The following is a 20,875-nucleotide window of genomic DNA, read 5'->3' as shown; positions in this document are numbered from 1 at the left end:
ACAGGAGAGGAGCCTGATAACTAAAAGATCTGCCTCCCATTCTACTTTTAGAAATTCTAGGAACCACTAGTAAACCTGCAGATTGAGAGCGAAGTGCTCTGTTAGGAACATAAGGAACAATCAGATCTCTGATATCAGATGGAGCTTTGGTCTCTAAACTGTCCTCAGGTGTCTCTCTGTGATGGACTGATGAACTGTCCAGGGTAATTTATTGATTTATGATTTAAAAACTAACTTTGAAAGACTGATTCATCTGACTGACTTATATGTTTTATAACTTCCCCTTCCTGTTGAACTTTTTTTTAAATTTCTATTTAACCAAATTGTAAAGGAAATCTCTGTTTCCTCCTCAGGCTTTTGTCTGTTGTTTATTTTCCTGAGCAGAGATTCCTGGGAATAAACTCTTTAAATAACAGTTCAAACTGTTTATAATGTTAGTAATTCTCAGTCATCTAGGTCACAGTCATTCCAAACACCTAAAAAGTTAAAAACAACTTTGTTTCCAAACTTTGTTTCCAAACAAAGTCAACTGGATTTTGGATTACCAAAACAAGGCGATCTTTATAGCAGCAGACTTTAGCTAAACTAGCTGTGGTGCTTGTTTTAGTTTCCTTTTGTTCATTTGACTGTCTGTTTATGTTTATATTGTATTTTTGAACCGTTATGGAGAAATATGTTCAATAGAACTTTTGCTGTTTTGGAATTCTATCTTGAATTTGTTCATTAAAAAGATAAAAAATAAACCAGATCTGCTGCTTTCTCCTCTATCTGTCAGACAAACATCATTAGAGGTAACCTTTAGATGAACCTGTATTTCATATTACCCAGAATGCACTTGATCATTGCAGAAACAATAGAGCTATAGCTACATCCATGTCTGTTCTAATCACCTAAATCTATATTTACATGCATGTTATGTCTGTTCTAACTACCTATATTTACCATCTATATCAGAATCGCATTCTCTCATCTCTTCCTGGTATCTTTGCAACAAGTCTAGTCAGGAAATATTCAGCATGAACGAAGTGGAAGGAAGCTACGCTGATGCAGCAGCAGATGCTGGCGGTCATGGCGAGCAGAGCTAACCTTTAGATGCATCAGAGCTCCGCCCCCTCCTCCAACATTTGACCTCAGCAATAACAGCAGGAAGGTCAGCAGCATGAAGTCCACTGCAGCATTAATACTTTTCCTCCTGTGCTTCCAGGCAGAGCTGAAGCTGCTGAGAGGAGGAAGGTTAGGACGGGACTTTCCGCTGTCAGCATCATCATCACTGAGATGAAAGGGAATGTCTTTCATCTCCAACATTTCATTATAAACATGAAATCGTTTTCACTGTTATTATGATTCCAGTCACTGTTTTGATTCAGGACGTTATGCAGGAATGTAACAAACAATTCCTCATCTGATCAAACCGGATCGGTTGCTGCTCTGAGGAAACAGAACGCTCAACCTTTTCCTTAGAACTGGTCTGGACCGGGTCCAACAGAACCAGTCTAACAGCAGCTGCAGCTGCAAGGCAGCAGAGACTCAGTCATTGCTCTCTGTCCTCACAGTCCAAGGCTCAGAGTCCAAGGTTCAGGGTCCAAGGCTCAGAGTCCAAGGTTCAGAGTCCAAGGCTCAGAGTCCAAGGCTCAGGGTCCAAGGCTCAGAGTCCAAGGCTCAGGGTCCAATGCTCAGGGTCCAAGGCTCAGGGTCCAATGCTCAGAGTCCAAGGCTCAGAGTCCAAGGCTCAGATTCCAAGGCTCAGGGTCCAAGGCTCAGAGTCCAAGGCTCAGAGTCCAAGGCTCAGAGTCCAAGGCTCAGGGTCCAAGGCTCAGAGTCCAAGGCTCACAGTCCAAGGCTCACAGTCCAAGGCTCAGAGTCCAAGGCTCAGGGTCCAAGGCTCAGGGTCCAAGGCTCAGAGTCCAAGGCTCAGGGTCCAAGGCTCAGAGTCCAAGGCTCAGAGTCCAAGGCTCAGGGTCCAAGGCTCAGAGTCCAAGGCTCAGAGTCCAAGGCTCAGAGTCCAAGGCTCAGGGTCCAAGGCTCAGAGTCCAAGGCTCAGGGTCCAAGGCTCAGGGTCCAAGGCTCAGAGTCCAAGGCTCAGAGTCCAAGGCTCAGGGTCCAAGGCTCAGGGTCCAAGGCTCAGGGTCCAAGGCTCAGAGTCCAAGGCTCAGGGTCCAAGGCTCAGAGTCCAAGGCTCAGGGTCCAAGGCTCAGAGTCCAAGGCTCAGGGTCCAAGGCTCAGGGTCCAAGGCTCAGGGTCCAAGGCTCACAGTCCAAGACTCAGGGTCCAAGGCTCAGAGTCCAAGGCTCACAGTCCAAGGCTCAGAGTCCAAGGCTCAGGGTCCAAGGCTCAGGGTCCAAGGCTCAGAGTCCAAGGCTCAGGGTCCAAGGCTCAGAGTCCAAGGCTCAGGGTCCAAGGCTCAGAGTCCAAGGCTCACAGTCCAAGGCTCAGAGTCCAAGGCTCAGAGTCCAAGGCTCCGAGTCCAAGGCTCAGGGTCCAAGGCTCACAGTCCAAGGCTCACAGACCAAGGCTCAGAGTCCAAGGCTCAGGGTCCAAGGCTCAGGGTCCAAAGCTCACGGTCCAAGGCTCAGAGTCCAAGGCTCACAGTCCAAGGCTCAGAGTCCAAGGCTCACAGTCCAAGGCTCAGAGTCCAAGGCTCAGGGTCCAAGGCTCAGAGTCCAAGGCTCACAGTCCAAGGCTCAGGGTCCAAGGCTCACAGTCCAAGGCTCAGGGTCCAAGGCTCAGAGTCCAAGGCTCAGAGTCCAAGGCTCAGAGTCCAAGGCTCACAGTCCAAGGCTCAGGGTCCAAGGCTCAGGGTCCAAGGCTCACAGTCCAAGGCTCAGGGTCCAAGGCTCAGGGTCCAAGGCTCAGAGTCCAAGGCTCAGGGTTCAAGGCTCAGGGTCCAAGGCTCAGAGTCCAAGGCTCAGAGTCCAAGGCTCAGGGTCCAAGGCTCAGGGTCCAAGGCTCAGAGTCCAAGGCTCAGTGTCCAAGGCTCACAGTCCAAGGCTCAGGGTTCAAGGCTCAGGGTCCAAGGCTCAGAGTCCAAGGCTCACAGTCCAAGGCTCAGGGTCCAAGACTCAGAGTCCAAGGCTCAGGGTCCAAGGCTCAGGGTCCAAGGCTCAGAGTCCAAGACTCAGGGTCCAAGGCTCACAGTCCAAGGCTCAGGGTCCAAGGCTCAGGGTCCAAGGCTCAGAGTCCAAGGCTCACAGTCCAAGGCTCAGAGTCCAAGGCTCAGGGTCCAAGGCTCAGGGTCCAAGGCTCAGGGTCCAAGGCTCAGAGTCCAAGGCTCAGAGTCCAAGGCTCAGAGTCCAAGGCTCACAGTCCAAGGCTCAGGGTCCAAGGCTCAGAGTCCAAGGCTCAGAGTCCAAGGCTCAGAGTCCAAGTCTCAGGGTCCAAGGCTCAGAGTCCAAGGCTCACAGTCCAAGGCTCAGAGTCCAAGGCTCAGGGTCCAAGGCTCAGAGTCCAAGGCTCAGAGTCCAAGGCTCAGGGTCCAAGGCTCAGTGTCCAAGGCTCAGGGTCCAACGCTCAGAGTCCAAGGCTCAGGGTCCAAGGCTCAGAGTCCAAGGCTCACAGTCCAAGGCTCAGAGTCCAAGGCTCAGAGTCCAAGGCTCCGAGTCCAAGGCTCAGGGTCCAAGGCTCACAGTCCAAGGCTCACAGACCAAGGCTCAGAGTCCAAGGCTCAGGGTCCAAGGCTCAGGGTCCAAAGCTCACGGTCCAAGGCTCAGAGTCCAAGGCTCACAGTCCAAGGCTCAGAGTCCAAGGCTCACAGTCCAAGGCTCAGAGTCCAAGGCTCAGGGTCCAAGGCTCAGAGTCCAAGGCTCACAGTCCAAGGCTCAGGGTCCAAGGCTCACAGTCCAAGGCTCAGGGTCCAAGGCTCAGAGTCCAAGGCTCAGAGTCCAAGGCTCAGAGTCCAAGGCTCACAGTCCAAGGCTCAGGGTCCAAGGCTCAGGGTCCAAGGCTCACAGTCCAAGGCTCAGGGTCCAAGGCTCAGGGTCCAAGGCTCAGAGTCCAAGGCTCAGGGTTCAAGGCTCAGGGTCCAAGGCTCAGAGTCCAAGGCTCAGAGTCCAAGGCTCAGGGTCCAAGGCTCAGGGTCCAAGGCTCAGAGTCCAAGGCTCAGTGTCCAAGGCTCACAGTCCAAGGCTCAGGGTTCAAGGCTCAGGGTCCAAGGCTCAGAGTCCAAGGCTCACAGTCCAAGGCTCAGGGTCCAAGACTCAGAGTCCAAGGCTCAGGGTCCAAGGCTCAGGGTCCAAGGCTCAGAGTCCAAGCCTCAGGGTCCAAGGCTCACAGTCCAAGGCTCAGGGTCCAAGGCTCAGGGTCCAAGGCTCAGAGTCCAAGGCTCACAGTCCAAGGCTCAGAGTCCAAGGCTCAGGGTCCAAGGCTCAGGGTCCAAGGCTCAGGGTCCAAGGCTCAGAGTCCAAGGCTCAGAGTCCAAGGCTCAGAGTCCAAGGCTCACAGTCCAAGGCTCAGGGTCCAAGGCTCAGAGTCCAAGGCTCAGAGTCCAAGGCTCACAGTCCAAGACTCAGGGTCCAAGGCTCAGAGTCCAAGGCTCACAGTCCAAGGCTCAGAGTCCAAGGCTCAGGGTCCAAGGCTCAGAGTCCAAGGCTCAGAGTCCAAGGCTCAGGGTCCAAGGCTCAGTGTCCAAGGCTCAGGGTCCAACGCTCAGAGTCCAAGGCTCAGGGTCCAAGGCTCAGAGTCCAAGGCTCAGAGTCCAAGGCTCACAGTCCAAGGCTCAGGGTCCAAGGCTCAGAGTCCAAGGCTCAGGGTCCAAGGCTCAGAGTCCAAGGCTCAGGGTCCAAGGCTCAGAGTCCAAGGCTCAGAGTCCAAGGCTCACAGTCCAAGGCTCACAGTCCAAGGCTCAGAGTCCAAGGCTCACAGTCCAAGGCTCAGAGTCCAAGGCTCAGGGTCCAAGGCTCAGAGTCCAAGGCTCAGAGTCCAAGGCTCAGGGTCCAAGGCTCAGGGTCCAAGGCTCAGAGTCCAAGGCTCAGTGTCCAAGGCTCACAGTCCAAGGCTCAGAGTCCAAGGCTCCGAGTCCAAGGCTCAGGGTCCAAGGCTCAGAGTCCAAGGCTCAGGGTCCAAGGCTCAGAGTCCAAGGCTCAGGGTCCAAGGCTCAGAGTCCAAGGCTCAGTGTCCAAGGCTCACAGTCCAAGGCTCAGGGTCCAAGGCTCACAGTCCAAGGCTCAGAGTCCAAGGCTCAGAGTCCAAGGTTCAGGGTCCAAGGCTCAGAGTCCAAGGTTCAGGGTCCAAGGCTCAGAGTCCAAGGCTCAGGGTCCAAGGCTCAGAGTCCAAGGCTCAGAGTCCAAGGCTCAGGGTCCAAGGCTCAGAGTCCAAGGCTCAGGGTCCAAGGCTCAGAGTCCAAGGCTCAGGGTCCAAGGCTCAGAGTCCAAGGCTCAGTGTCCAAGGCTCACAGTCCAAGGCTCAGGGTCCAAGGCTCAGAGTCCAAGGCTCAGGGTCCAAGGCTCAGGGTCCAAGGCTCAGGGTCCAAGGCTCACAGTCCAAGACTCAGGGTCCAAGGCTCAGAGTCCAAGGCTCACAGTCCAAGGCTCAGGGTCCAAGGCTCACAGTCCAAGGCTCAGGGTCCAAGGCTCAGAGTCCAAGGCTCAGAGTCCAAGGCTCAGGGTCCAAGGCTCAGGGTCCAAAGGTTCTGGAGCAGCAGAGCCGGGTCCAATCATCCCCTGAAAGGGTCTGCTAACTCCTCACTACCATCACAGCAAAGGGCGGCCATTGCTCTGTTCTCCTTCCATCCATCCATCATCCATCATCCATCCACCCATCATCCATCCATCCATCCATCATCCATCCATCATCCATCCATCCATCATCCATCCATCATCCATCCATCCATCATCCATCCATCATCCATCCATCCATCCATCATCCATCCATCCATCATCCATCCATCCATCCATCCATCCATCATCCATCCATCATCCATCCATCCATCATCCATCCATCATCCATCCATCCATCATCCATCCATCATCCATCCATCCATCCATCATCCATCCATCATCCATCCATCCATCCATCCATCCATCCATCCATCATCCATCCATCCATCCATCCATCCATCCATCATCCATCCATCATCCATCCATCCATCCATCATCCATCCATCATCCATCCATCATCCATCCATCCATCCATCATCCATCCATCCATCCATCCATCCATCATCCATCCATCCATCATCCATCCATCATCCATCCATCATCCATCCATCCATCCATCATCCATCCATCCATCATCCATCATCCATCCATCCATCCATCATCCATCCATCCATCCATCCATCCATCATCCATCCATCCATCATCCATCCATCCATCCATCATCCATCCATCATCCATCCATCCATCCATCATCCATCCATCCATCCATCCATCCATCATCCATCCATCCATCCATCCATCCATCATCCATCCATCCATCATCCATCCATCATCCATCCATCCATCATCATCCATCCATCCATCCATCCATCCATCATCCATCCATCCATCATCCATCATCCATCCATCATCCATCCATCCATCCATCATCCTTCCATCCATCATCCATCCATCCATCCATCCATCATCCATCCATCCATCCATCCATCCATCCATCATCCATCCATCCATCATCCATCCATCATCCATCCATCATCCATCCATCCATCCATCCATCATCCATCCATCCATCATCCATCATCCATCCATCCATCCATCATCCATCCATCCATCCATCATCCATCCATCCATCCATCCATCCATCCATCCATCCATCCATCATCCATCCATCCATCCATCCATCCATCCATCATCCATCCATCCATCCATCCATCCATCCATCCATCCATCATCCATCCATCCATCCATCCATCCATCATCCATCCATCCATCCATCCATCCATCCATCATCCATCCATCCATCATCCATCCATCCATCCATCCATCCATCCATCCATCCATCCATCCATCATCCATCCATCCATCCATCATCCATCCATCCATCCATCCATCCATCCATCATCCATCCATCCATCCATCCATCCATCCATCCATCCATTCATCCATCCATCATCCATCCATCCATCCATCCATCATCCATCCATCCATCCATCCATCCATCATCCATCCATCCATCCATCCATCCATCCATCCATCCATCCATCCATCCATCCATCATCCATCCATCCATCATCCATCATCCATCCATCCATCCATCCATCCATCCATCATCCATCATCCATCCATCCATCCATCCATCCATCCATCCATCATCCATCCATCCATCCATCCATCCATCCATCCATCCATCCATCCATCCATCATCCATCCATCCATCATCCATCATCCATCCATCCATCCATCCATCCATCCATCATCCATCCATCCATCCATCCATCCATCCATCCATCATCCATCCTTCCATCCATCCATCCATCCATCCATCCTCAGGTTCATGGAGGTCAAAGCAGCAGGACTCTTTGTTCACATGATAACATCAGGTTTAAAGTTTTGTGCCTGAAGATAAGGAAACTCAGAGGAAAATATCCTGCAGGTCCGTAAAAGAGAAATTAAAATACAAACCTAAACTAATGATTTCATTAACAGAGGAAATAGAAAACTAGCAGGATGTTCCCTAAACCCGGAGTCCCACAGGGATCAGAACTAGAGCCCTTTCTTTTCTCTCTATATATAAACATCATGGGATTAAAATCTGATGGTATGCTGATGATACTGAGGTTTATAGTTCTATAGATCCTGAAGAATCTAACCCAATAGAGAGACCACAGCCCTGCTGAGTCAGTCAGCTGGTGTTCCTTAGAACCAACCTGACTGGGTGATCTGGTTCAATTGTCTCTGTATGTAAATTGGTTCTATAGAAATAAACTGAATCTATTTACATAGCTCTGCAGAGATCAGTTCCTCCCTCCTCCCTCCCTCCCTCCTCATGTGGGTGAGAGCTGCTGCTTCCTGGAGGTGTAGAGACGGTGAAGTGTTGTCAGAGAGTCAGGAGGTGATCAGCTGCTGGGAGCTGATGTCCTCCAGGGCTCTGAAAGGTTCTCCTAGTTGCTCCTGGAAGATGATGAAGATGTTGGTGGTGTTTGGGATCCTGCTGCACGGTAAGATCAGCTTCCTCTCTCTGCTTCCTCTGGGATCCAGTCTGACCTGCAGCTCAGACTCTCTGCTGATGCTGAACTAAAGATGGTTTATTTCCTTTGATGGTTTCTGTTTTTATCGAATCTCACCGTTAAATCCGGATCAATTCCGTTCAGTTTTCCTTCCAGCTTCCTGCTGCTCTGCAGGTTTGGAGTCTAGAGTCATTACTTGGCTTTATAACAGCTTCCCTGTCTGACATCTGTCTCCTCAGGGACCAGGTCCAAACGTCCTGGTTCAATTCTATTCTATTCAGTTTATTTCTATAGCTCCAATTCACATCATGTCATCTCAGGTCACTTTCCAGTTCACCAGATCATCCAGTCAGATTGATTCAAAGTTTTCTATCTAAGGAAAACCAGCTGATTGCATCGACTCATTGACTCTTCAGCAATCCCTCACACTAAGCATGCTTGTAGCGACAGTGGAGAGGAAAAACTCCCTTTGAACAGGAAGAAACCTCCAGCAGAACCAGGCTCAGTGTGAGCGGCCATCTGCTGAGGCCCACTGGGGTTCAAGGAGACAGAAGCAGACATAGAAAAAGAAGCATAGATACAATCGATCAATCGACAATTGATGAGACGGACCGCTGTACACCTCCTGGAGACTGAGATCAGGTATCTGTCCTCGTCTCCATGGAAACCAACAGGCAATGTTAAAACAGTCACTGACCCGGTCACCAATTTGGTCCAAGATCCAATCATCAACTGGGCCAGAACCCGGTCAAGAACCGGACCTCAGACCCTCAGAAACGGAACCAATGGGTCCAGAGTCTGAGCATCCTGGTACCGTTGACTAGAATGAGGTTCTGATGGATCGTTGGGGTCCGTTCTACCAGAACCGATACATCTGGACCTGCCACTGTCTGCTCCTTCATTCATTTTCTTCTTTCACTGAAACCCAGCCTCAGGTTCCGTTACCATGGCGACAAACTATAACAATACCCAATGTTCGTGGTTCTGTTAGCCAAGCAGAACAATAACAGACCCTCTGAGGTTCTGTTTCTCCTAGAACTATTTTCTAATCAGGTCCAGTTGATCCACCTGATTAAAGTTCTAATCTTTGGTTCTGCCTGCTGGTTCTGGAACGGACCGGTCTCTGGGGTTCAGAACCAGGACTTTAAAACCGGTTCAGTTAGAAGGAAAGCTTTAAATTCTGGTTGGGTTCTTTGCTCCAGAACACTTCAGACATTTGGACCCAAACCAGTTTGGTGGTTCTGTTCTAAAGAACCGAGAGATTCGGGTCAGTTAACGGGTCCAGATTTAGCAGACTGGGCCGTGTCCATAGAACCAGAACCAGTACGTTAGCTCCCCGTTGGGAGGGACAGCAGAGCAGCTGGACCTGCTGAGGTCTCTGAACGTCTAGGAGGGTCTGATCTGGACCCAAATGGTCCTGGGTCCTGGACCGGTTCGCTCATATCAGAGTCCTGTTTGTCTCCCAGGTTCCCAGAATGCTTTGGTCCTGGAGGTGTCTGAGGGGGCGGAGTCAGTCCTGCTGCCCTGCAGGGCCTCCTCTCCATATAAGGGCGAGACGGTGACATGGAGAAACTCCGCCCTCAGTCCTGCGACGGTCTACATCTGGACCAACGGCTCGTCTGCAGACCTCCTCAAAGACCAGAACCGCCGGTACCAGAACCGGACCTCCCTGAACCCGGACGCTGTGCTGACAGAAGACTACAGCCTGACCCTGAGGAGACCTGAGGTCTGTGACAGCGGGACCTACACCTGCTCCACCTCGGACCCGGGATCCACGCCGCAGGCCGTGGAGCTGCAGGTCAAAGGTGGGTATCCCACAACCAGAACCCGGGTCAAATGAGACCTCTGAACCAGTTCTGATGCAAACAATAGGTGGACCACTGGAGAACCTAGAAACCATGATCAGGGCAGTGCCTTGCTCAGGGGCAGGCTGCCATGTGGCAGGAGGATCCAGAATCTAACCTAAAACTTCTCATTTAAAAAGAAACAGATTTTAGAGGAAAGTGATTCAGCTGCTTTGATCATTTGGTTCATTTAGACCAAATTAAATTCATTTTTTATTTATATTAACTTTATTTCTCTGCAGGTTTTATTTATTCCTAAATCCTGTTTTAGTCATTTTCTAAATACTTGTACCGGTAATAAAATCAATTTTCTGTTTGTTTAGAGAAAATCTCCTTCAGTCATCTTCATCAGATTTGGTTGTTTCTAATAATAATCAAACTTCTACCCAGATGTTTCTCTAATCTGTTTTTTATTGTTATTTGATTCATTTTGCTTAAATACTTTGTTCCTTGTTATGATTGAGACTAAAAAACTATAATCCTTTAAGGTTTGGAGCCCCCTAGTGGTCAAACTCAGTTAATCTGTCTCCAGTCAGTAGATGAATTTTTCTCTCTGTCCAAACACATTTCTTCATCATCTGGTGATGATGATGATGTCTCACTCTCCTCTGGTTCTCGTGTCCCTCGCCATGATGCAGACCGCCCCTGTTCTTTCATCATACTCTCTCTCTTGGATGGTTGGAGTCCTGGTTCTGTTGTATCTCCAGACCCTGATGGGTTCCTCTGCTTCATGTCTCCTCACAGGTTCAAACCCGTTTCCAGCCGTGGCCCAGGTTCTGCTGGCTGTCCTGGTTCTGGGCCTGGTTCTGGTTGTTGGACTGCTGCTGTGGAGGAGATGCACCAAAGGTAGAACCGTCACCTCTGCTGCTGATCTGTCTCTGCGCACAGGAGACAGTCCAACATGGTGGACATTTATCCACTCAGAGTCCGTCCTGTCGTCCTCTCAGTCCCACAGGTGGAGGTGGAGTCAGGGGCGGAGTCTGTCCTGCTGCCCTGCAGAACCAAACTCCACCTGCCTGCAGACGCCACAGTGGAGTGGAGGGACCTGTCCGGCAGGAACGTCCACGTGAAGGAAGGCGGTTGTCACCAGCATCAGGACCAATGCCAGTTCTACAGAAACAGAACCAGCATGAAGGACGGCGGCCTGAAGGGCAGAGACCTGAGTCTGACTCTGACGCGTCCCACGGAGAGGGACAGAGACGTCTACAGCTGTAGCGTCTACAGCAGGAACGGACGCGTCCTCATGAGGAGACGGGTGGAGCTCAGGGTCAGAGGTCAGTGCTGAAGATCCCAACCGTCAGATTACAGCGATTTACTGCAGAATAGAACAGAATAGAATACAACAGAATAGAATACAACAGAATAGAATACAACAGAATAGTGTAGAATAGAATAGAATAGAATAGAATGGAATAGAATAGAATAGAATGGAGTAGAATAGAATAAAACAGAATAGAATAAAACAGAATAGAATAAAACTGAATAGTGTAAAATAGAATAGAATAGAATAGAATGGAGTAGAACTGAATAAAACAGAATAGAATGTTGCCTCTTTAAAGCTGCCAGAGATAAAAAAAAAACAAACTTCTAACTCAAACCCAGATCAAAGGAGAAAAAGAAGAATTAACTGATCAACCAATCTATCAATCAGGGGCGGATCTAGAAAAATATTTATGGGGTGGCAAGAGGGGGGCAGGAATTTTTTAGGGGTGGCAACATATGGCATTTGTTTACACTGAATTTAATCACAGTTATCGCAGTTTGGGAATAGTTGTACAGTACTAGTGTTTCATGTGAAACAGTTCATATTAATAATACATCGTACAATGAGATCTCACCTAATAGGAGATAGAAGAATGATAACACTACTTCTAGAGGGGCCTTATGACATGAAAGGTATTAAGGTGAGACACAGGTGCTGAGTCGCAGATGTGTGAGATTGACTGTCAGAGAGGCAGCTTTGCAGCATTTGACCAAGAAGAAACTATAGAAAGAAAAACATTAGAGATCTATGGACTGAGCTGGACTAAAGTGAGCAGAACTACACAGTAGAAATAAATGGGTCAAGGCACCCGAACAAGGTACCGGACATCTATGTAATGTTTACTCTGAACACACATTTACCCCATTTGTTCCTCAGTAACTTGACATACAGCAGTTAAGGCAACATGAAAGGGACATTTCATGCATGTAGATCTGCTGTAGATAGAGCTGCATATGGAGGACCAACTCTGCCATATTTAAAAATAAAAACAGAAATAAATAAATGCTCAATAAATAAATAAGCATACAATTAATTGCCACCAAAAATACAATCAATAAATAAATGTAATTAGAAATTATATGATAATGGCAGGCAGAAATGTTAAAAGGGCAGGCAGAAAGAAATAGCGGCGAAGAAATAACTAGGGTAAAAAAATACAAAGGAAGAATAAAACAGACAAAAATATGATAACATGCACATAAATAAATACTTAAAAATATAAGTAATGAAAAAATGAAGTTGAAGATAATAAATGACAAAAAAAATAAATAAGGTAAATATTAAAAAGGCAAAGAAATAAAAAGAGTTATATACCTTTATGACTGGCTGTATAATTTAATTTCTACTTACATTTATTTGTTGTTTGTATTTTTGGTGGCAATTAATTGTATGCTTATTTATTTATTTCTGTATTTATTTTTAAATATGGCAGAGTTGGTCCTCCATACTGCTGTATCAACAAATCAACAAAAAGGCGGGTTCTGTATGTTACATCAAAATCTCCACAAATCTGAAAAGAAGCAACATAAAAATACATTTTGCTTGTGAGTAGGTTCATACAGGTCATTTCTGGATAGTTTCATATTATATATACAAAAAAAGAAACAACAACACTGCTTCATATTAAGCAGGATTTACACCAGTATCACATTTTTAACTTTTAACACTTTTGGTTTTGTTAAAGGAAATATCAGATTTTCTCAGGTGCCAAAACAAAATGTAGCAGCTCTGTAAAGGCTCACCAGAGAGCAGAACATAAAGTTAACATGACTATAACAGCTGAATGCAGTGATTTCCATGTTGCTCAGCAAAACGCTTCACAACTTTATTTAGATCCAATGCCTTTGTGCGTTTTGATTTGAGTTCAACCAAACTTGATCGTCTCTTTTCTGTCATAGTTAACCGTTAATATTTCTTTATGAGCCTGAGACGTCAGGCCTAACTAACATCATAGTTAGAGAAATAACGTTCTGCAACCTGATTTTTATCAACTGTAAATCAGCATTGCAGCTATGCTAGCAACATTGTGCTTTCATTATGATTTCATTTCTCTATAGATAGTTAATCAGTTTTTACCTGTTTCATCCCGTGTCTCCTCTCCCCATCACCCCTGGCTCCCTCGCTTTGCCTCATTCGGTTTTCAAAACAATCAGTCTCAGTCACTCTCTGTCATCTCGTGCTGCATTCACTGCAGTCCGACATTGGATATTAGCGGCCGTAATTCTCAAATGATCCATAATTTATAAGCCTCGCCACCCCTACCGCCAACTGGGGTGGCAGCTGGGGTGGCAAGGCTGTCATTTAGGGTGGCCTATGCTATCAATTAATAGATCCTGTAATTGATCTGCTGATTGATCTGCTGATTGATCTGCTGATTGATCTGCTGATTGATCTGCTGACTGATCTGCTAATTGATCTGCTGATTGATCTGCTGATTGATTTGCTGATTGATCTGCTGATTGATCTGCTGATTGATTTGCTGATTGATCTGCTGATTGATCTGCTGATTGATCTGCTAATTGATCTGCTGATTGATCTGCTGATTGATCTGCTGACTGATCTGCTAATTGATCTGCTGATTGATCTGCTAATTGATCTGCTGATTGATCTGCTGATTGATCTGCTGATTGATTTGCTGATTGATCTGCTGATTGATCTGCTGATTGATCTGCTAATTGATCTGCTAATTGATCTGCTGATTGATCTGCTGACTGATCTGCTGATTGATCTGCTGATTGATCTGCTAATTGATCTGCTAATTGATCTGCTGATTGATCTGCTGACTGATCTGCTAATTGATCTGCTGATTGATCTGCTGATTGATCTGCTGATTGATCTGCTAATTGATCTGCTGATTGATCTGCTGATTGATCTGCTGACTGATCTGCTAATTGATCTGCTGATTGATCTGCTGATTGATCTGCTGATTGATCTGCTGATTGATCTGCTGATTGATCTGCTGATTGATCTGCTGATTGATCTGCTAATTGATCTGCTAATTGATCTGCTGATTGATCTGCTGACTGATCTGCTGATTGATCTGCTGATTGATCTGCTGATTGATTTGCTGATTGATCTGCTGATTGATCTGCTGATTGATCTGCTAATTGATCTGCTGATTGATCTGCTGATTGATCTGCTGATTGATCTGCTAATTGATCTGCTGATTGATCTGCTGACTGATCTGCTGATTGATCTGCTGACTGATCTGCTAATTGATCTGCTGATTGATCTGCTGATTGATCTGCTGACTGATCTGCTAATTGATCTGCTGATTGATCTGCTGATTGATTTGCTGATTGATCTGCTGATTGATCTGCTGATTGATCTGCTAATTGATCTGCTGATTGATCTGCTGATTGATCTGCTGACTGATCTGCTGATTGATCTACTGATTGATCTGCTGATTGATCTGCTGATTGATCTGCTGACTGATCTGCTGATTGATTTGCTGATTGATCTGCTGATTGATCTGCTGATTGATCTGCTGATTGATCTGCTGATTGATCTGCTGATTGATCTGCTGACTGATCTGCTAATTGATCTGCTGATTGATCTGCTGATTGATTTGCTGATTGATCTGCTGATTGATCTGCTGATTGATCTGCTGATTGATCTGCTAATTGATCTGCTGATTGATCTGCTGATTGATCTGCTGATTGATCTGCTAATTGATCTGCTGATTGATCTGCTGACTGATCTGCTGACTGATCTGCTAATTGATCTGCTGATTGATCTGCTGATTGATCTGCTGACTGATCTGCTAATTGATCTGCTGATTGATCTGCTGATTGATTTGCTGATTGATCTGCTGATTGATCTGCTGATTGATCTGCTAATTGATCTGCTGATTGATCTGCTGATTGATCTGCTGACTGATCTGCTGATTGATCTACTGATTGATCTGCTGATTGATCTGCTGATTGATCTGCTGATTGATCTGCTGACTGATCTGCTGATTGATTTGCTGATTGATCTGCTGATTGATCTACTGATTGATCTGCTGATTGATCTGCTGATTGATCTGCTGACTGATCTGCTGATTGATCTGCTGATTGATCTGCTGATTGATCTGCTGATTGATCTGCTGATTGATCTGCTGATTGATCTGCTAATTGATCTGCTGATTGATCTGCTGACTGATCTGCTGATTGATCTGCTGACTGATCTGCTAATTGATCTGCTGATTGATCTGCTGATTGATCTGCTGACTGATCTGCTAATTGATCTGCTGATTGATCTGCTGATTGATCTGCTGATTGATCTGCTAATTGATCTGCTGATTGATCTGCTGATTGATCTGCTGATTGATCTGCTGATTGATCTGCTGATTGATCTGCTGATTGATCTGCTGACTGATCTGCTAATTGATCTGCTGATTGATCTGCTGATTGATCTGCTGATTGATCTGCTAATTGATCTGCTGATTGATCTGCTGATTGATCTGCTGACTGATCTGCTAATTGATCTGCTGATTGATCTGCTGATTGATCTGCTGATTGATCTGCTAATTGATCTGCTGATTGATCTGCTGATTGATCTGCTGATTGATCTGCTGATTGATCCGCTAATTGATCTACTGATTGATCTGCTGATTGATCTACTGATTGATCTGCTGATTGATCTGCTAATTGATCTGCTGATTGATCCGCTAATTGATCTGCTGATTGATCTGCTGATTGATCTGCTGATTGATCTGCTGATTGATCTGCTGATTGATCTGCTGACTGATCTGCTAATTGATCTGCTGATTGATCTGCTGATTGATCTGCTGATTGATCTGCTGATTGATCTGCTGATTGATCTGCTGACTGATCTGCTAATTGATCTGCTGATTGATCTGCTGATTGATCTGCTGATTGATCTGCTAATTGATCTGCTGATTGATCTGCTGATTGATCTGCTGATTGATCTGCTAATTGATCTGCTGATTGATCTGCTAATTGATCTGCTGATTGATCTGCTGATTGATCTGCTGATTGATCTGCTAATTGATCTGCTGATTGATCTGCTGATTGATCTGCTGACTGATCTGCTAATTGATCTGCTGATTGATCTGCTGATTGATCTGCTGATTGATCTGCTGATTGATCTGCTGATTGATCTGCTGACTGATCTGCTGATTGATCTGCTGATTGATCTGCTAATTGATCTGCTGATTGATCTGCTGATTGATCTGCTGATTGATCTGCTGATTGATCTGCTAATTGATCTGCTGATTGATCTGCTGATTGATCTGCTGATTGATCTGCTGATTGATCTGCTAATTGATCTGCTGATTGATCTGCTGATTGATCTGCTGATTGATCTGCTGATTGATCTGCTAATTGATCTGCTGATTGATCTGCTGATTGATCTGCTGATTGATCTGCTGATTGATCTGCTGACTGATCTGCTAATTGATCTGCTGATTGATCTGCTGATTGATCTGCTGATTGATCTGCTGATTGATCTGCTGATTGATCTGCTGATTGATCTGCTGATTGATCTGCTGATTGATCTGCTGATTGATCTGCTGATTGATCTGCTAATTGATCTGCTGATTGATCTGCTGAATGATCTGCTGATTGATCTGCTGATTGATCTGCTGATTGATCTGCTGATTGATCTGCTGAATTGATCTGCTGATTGATCTGCTGACTTGATCTGCTAATTGATCTGCTGATTGATCTGCTGATTGATCTGCTGATTGATCTGCTGATTGATCTGCTGACTGATCTGCTAATTGATCTGCTGATTGATCTGCTGATTGATCTGCTGATTGATCTGCTAATTGATCTGCTGATTGATCTGCTGATTGATCTGCTGATTGATCTGCTCATTGATCTGCTGATTGATCTGCTGATTGATCTGCTAATTGATCTGCTGATTGATCTGCTGATTGATCTGCTGACTGATCTGCTGATTGATCTGCTGACTGATCTGCTAATTGATCTGCTGATTGATCTGCTGATTGATCTGCTGATTGATCTGCTGATTGATCTGCTAATTGATCTGCTGATTGATCTGCTGATTGATCTGCTGATTGATCTGCTGACTGATCTGCTAATTGATCTGCTGATTGATCTGCTGATTGATCTGCTGATTGATCTGCTGATTGATCTGCTAATTGATCTGCTGATTGATCTGCTGATTGATCTACTGACTGATCTGCTAATTGATCTGCTGATTGATCTGCTGACTGATCTGCTGATTGATCTGCTGATTGATCTGCTGATTGATCTGCTAATTGATCTGCTGATTGATCTGCTGATTGATCTGCTGATTGATCTGCTGATTGATCTGCTGACTGATCTGCTAATTGATCTGCTGATTGATCTGCTGACTGATCTGCTGATTGATCTGCTAATTGATCTGCTGATTGATCTGCTGACTGATCTGCTAATTGATCTGCTGATTGATCTGCTGATTGATCTGCTGATTGATCTGCTGACTGATCTGCTAATTGATCTGCTGATTGATCTGCTGATTGATCTGCTGATTGATCTGCTGATTGATCTGCTGACTGATCTGCTAATTGATCTGCTGATTGATCTGCTGATTGATCTGCTAATTGATCTGCTAATTGATCTGCTGATTGATCTGCTGATTGATCTGCTGACTGATCTGCTGATTGATCTGCTGATTGATCTGCTGATTGATCTGCTAATTGATCTGCTGATTGATCTGCTAATTGATCTGCTAATTGATCTGCTGATTGATCTGCTAATTGATCTGCTGATTGATCTGCTAATTGATCTGCTAATTGATCTACTGATTGATCTGCTGATTGATCTGCTGACTGATCTGCTGATTGATCTGCTGATTGATCTGCTGATTGATCTGCTAATTGATCTGCTGACTGATCTGCTAATTGATCTGCTGATTGATCTGCTGACTGATCTGCTGATTGATCTGCTAATTGATCTGCTGATTGATCTGCTGACTGATCTGCTAATTGATCTGCTAATTGATCTGCTGATTGATCTGCTAATTGATCTGCTGATTGATCTGCTAATTGATCTGCTGATTGATCTGCTGATTGATCTGCTGATTGATCTACTGATTGATCTGCTAATTGATCTGCTGATTGATCTGCTGATTGATCTGCTGATTGATCTGCTGATTGATCTGCTAATTGATCTGCTGATTGATCTGCTGATTGATCTGCTGATTGATCTGCTGATTGATCTGCTGATTGATCTGCTGACTGATCTGCTGATTGATCTGCTGATTGATCTGCTAATTGATCTGCTAATTGATCTGCTGATTGATCTGCTGATTGATCTGCTGATTGATCTGCTAATTGATCTGCTAATTGATCTGCTGATTGATCTGCTAATTGATCTGCTAATTGATCTGCTGATTGATCTGCTGATTGACCTGCTAATTGATCTGCTAATTGATCTGCTAATTGATCTGCTGATTGATCTGCTGATTGATCTGCTAATTGATCTGCTGATTGATCTGCTGACTGATCTGCTGATTGATCCGCTGATTGATCTGCTGATTGATCTGCTGACTGATCTGCTAATTGATCTGCTGATTGATCTGCTGACTGATCTGCTAATTGATCTGCTGATTGATCTGCTGACTGATCTGCTAATTGATCTGCTGATTGATCTGCTGATTGATCTGCTGATTGATCTGCTGATTGATCTACTGATTGATCTGCTGATTGATCTGCTAATTGATCTGCTAATTGATCTGCTGATTGATCTGCTAATTGATCTGCTGATTGATCTGCTGATTGATCTGCTAATTGATCTGCTGATTGATCTGCTGATTGATCTGCTAATTGATCTGCTGATTGATCTGCTGACTGATCTGCTAATTGATCTGCTGACTGATCTGCTGATTGATCTGCTGATTGATCTGCTAATTGATCTGCTGATTGATCTGCTGATTGATCTGCTAATTGATCTGCTGATTGATCTGCTGACTGATCTGCTAATTGATCTGCTGACTGATCTGCTAATTGATCTGCTGACTGATCTGCTAATTGATCTGCTGATTGATCTGCTGATTGATCTGCTAATTGATCTGCTGATTGATCTGCTGACTGATCTGCTAATTGATCTGCTGATTGATCTGCTGACTGATCTGCTAATTGATCTGCTGATTGATCTGCTGATTGATCTGCTGATTGATCTGCTGATTGATCTGCTGATTGATCTGCTAATTGATCTGCTGATTGATCTGCTGATTGATCTGCTGATTGATCTGCTGATTGATCTGCTGATTGATCTGCTAATTGATCTGCTGATTGATCTGCTAATTGATCTGCTGATTGATCTGCAGTGAACCCATGTGGCCGCTCTAAACTAAAGAACAAACAAAGCGTAGAACTCAGAGGATCCATGAACGGATCAACCAGGTCAGAACCAGGAGGCTGAGGAACTGAAACCATCTGGAGGACGGTGCTCCTCACTGACCAGATGTTGTCCTCTCAGTCCCACAGGTGGAGGTGGATTCAGGGGTGGAGTCCGTCCTGCTGCCCTGCAGAACCACCGCCCGCCTCCATAGAGACGCTACAGTGGAGTGGAGGGACAGAGGAGACAAAAAGGTCCACGTGTTCAGGAACGGTTCTGATCAGCCCAGTGAACAGGACCAGAAGTACCGGGACAGAACCAAGATGAAGACCAACGCGCTGAGGACCAGAGACCTCAGTCTGACCCTGGAACACCCCACAGACAGAGACAGCAAGACCTTCATCTGCTGCGTCTACAGCAGGTGGGGGAGGGTCCAGAAGACCCAGGTGACGCTGCGGGTCAAAGGTCAGTGCTGCAGAGCTCTCTGGGTCTGATGAACGTCACTGGTTCACACTGGCTGATCTAGCAGGTTTAGCTCTACAGTGGGCGGAGCAGCGCCCCGACATGCAGGGACGTTCTGATGCCGGACAGGACGTGACACAAACAGGAAGTAACACAAACAGGAAGTGACACACAACAGGAAATGATACAAACAGGAAATGATACAAAAAGGAAGTGACACAAACAGGAAATGATACAAAAAGGAAGTGACACACAGGAAGTGACACGGTGCTCATTAGCTCCCACATGTTCGCACCGTTTTCTCTATTTCCATCAAACTCAGCAGTACGCTTCAATATAACACTGGTTAAACCTTTAGCAATATAAACATGTTAGACATCGTTAGAAAGCTCAGATTCTCCATGATTCCTCCACCAGGATCATTTTAAAGGCACAGCGAGCACCAAAGCACAACTAACACAGATATAGCAGCATCCGATCTTTTTAAATGAAGCTTTGTCTTCCTACCTTTGAAGCGAACCTGAGGCCGTATAATAAATCTAATCTTAGATTGTTTATAATCTATTAGTCTTTAAGGGTCCAGAAATAAAAAGTTATCCAGCATATTTGTGATAATAAAAACTTCCATGATGATAAAATTTCCACATCAAATCTGTTTCTTACCATCAGAAAAGTTTGATCCTCATAGCTAACGTTAACCGTCATGCTAATTACCCTAGCTTCCGCTAACATTTCGGGTGAATATTGGGTATGTTTGTTTTCTTCACCTTCCAGCCCGACAATCACAGGATTTTCGGCGCCCTCGACAAGCGCTCCTCCCAGCCGCCATCTTTACGCATCACTCCCCTCACAACATGGCGGATATTGGTTTTATCTACCTGTAATGTTCGGATCTCTAACCAATGAAATGACCGTT

The 20,875-nt window shown here is 46.0% G+C and overlaps 1 protein-coding gene across 1 annotated transcript in view; it reads left to right on the top strand.

Moving 5' to 3' along the window:
* Positions 1 to 7,891: 7,891 nt before the first annotated feature.
* The window catches only part of LOC119775756, a 31,657-nt gene continuing 18,673 nt past the window's right edge, over positions 7,892 to 20,875 (top strand). Inside the window, exons 1-5 of the mRNA XM_038273824.1 lie at positions 7,892 to 8,089; positions 9,565 to 9,903; positions 10,687 to 10,788; positions 10,890 to 11,216; positions 19,639 to 19,962. Coding sequence (XP_038129752.1) covers positions 7,918 to 8,089; positions 9,565 to 9,903; positions 10,687 to 10,788; positions 10,890 to 11,216; positions 19,639 to 19,962 — 1,264 coding nt within the window. The 5' untranslated portion in view covers positions 7,892 to 7,917. The remainder of the gene's footprint in view (positions 8,090 to 9,564; positions 9,904 to 10,686; positions 10,789 to 10,889; positions 11,217 to 19,638; positions 19,963 to 20,875) is intronic.

The sequence above is a fragment of the Cyprinodon tularosa genome, unplaced genomic scaffold, assembly GCF_016077235.1.
Source record: "Cyprinodon tularosa strain WSP-4 unplaced genomic scaffold, ASM1607723v1 ctg891, whole genome shotgun sequence".
Lineage (NCBI taxonomy): Eukaryota > Metazoa > Chordata > Actinopteri > Cyprinodontiformes > Cyprinodontidae > Cyprinodon > Cyprinodon tularosa.
This window is presented reverse-complemented; position numbering and strand designations above follow the sequence as displayed.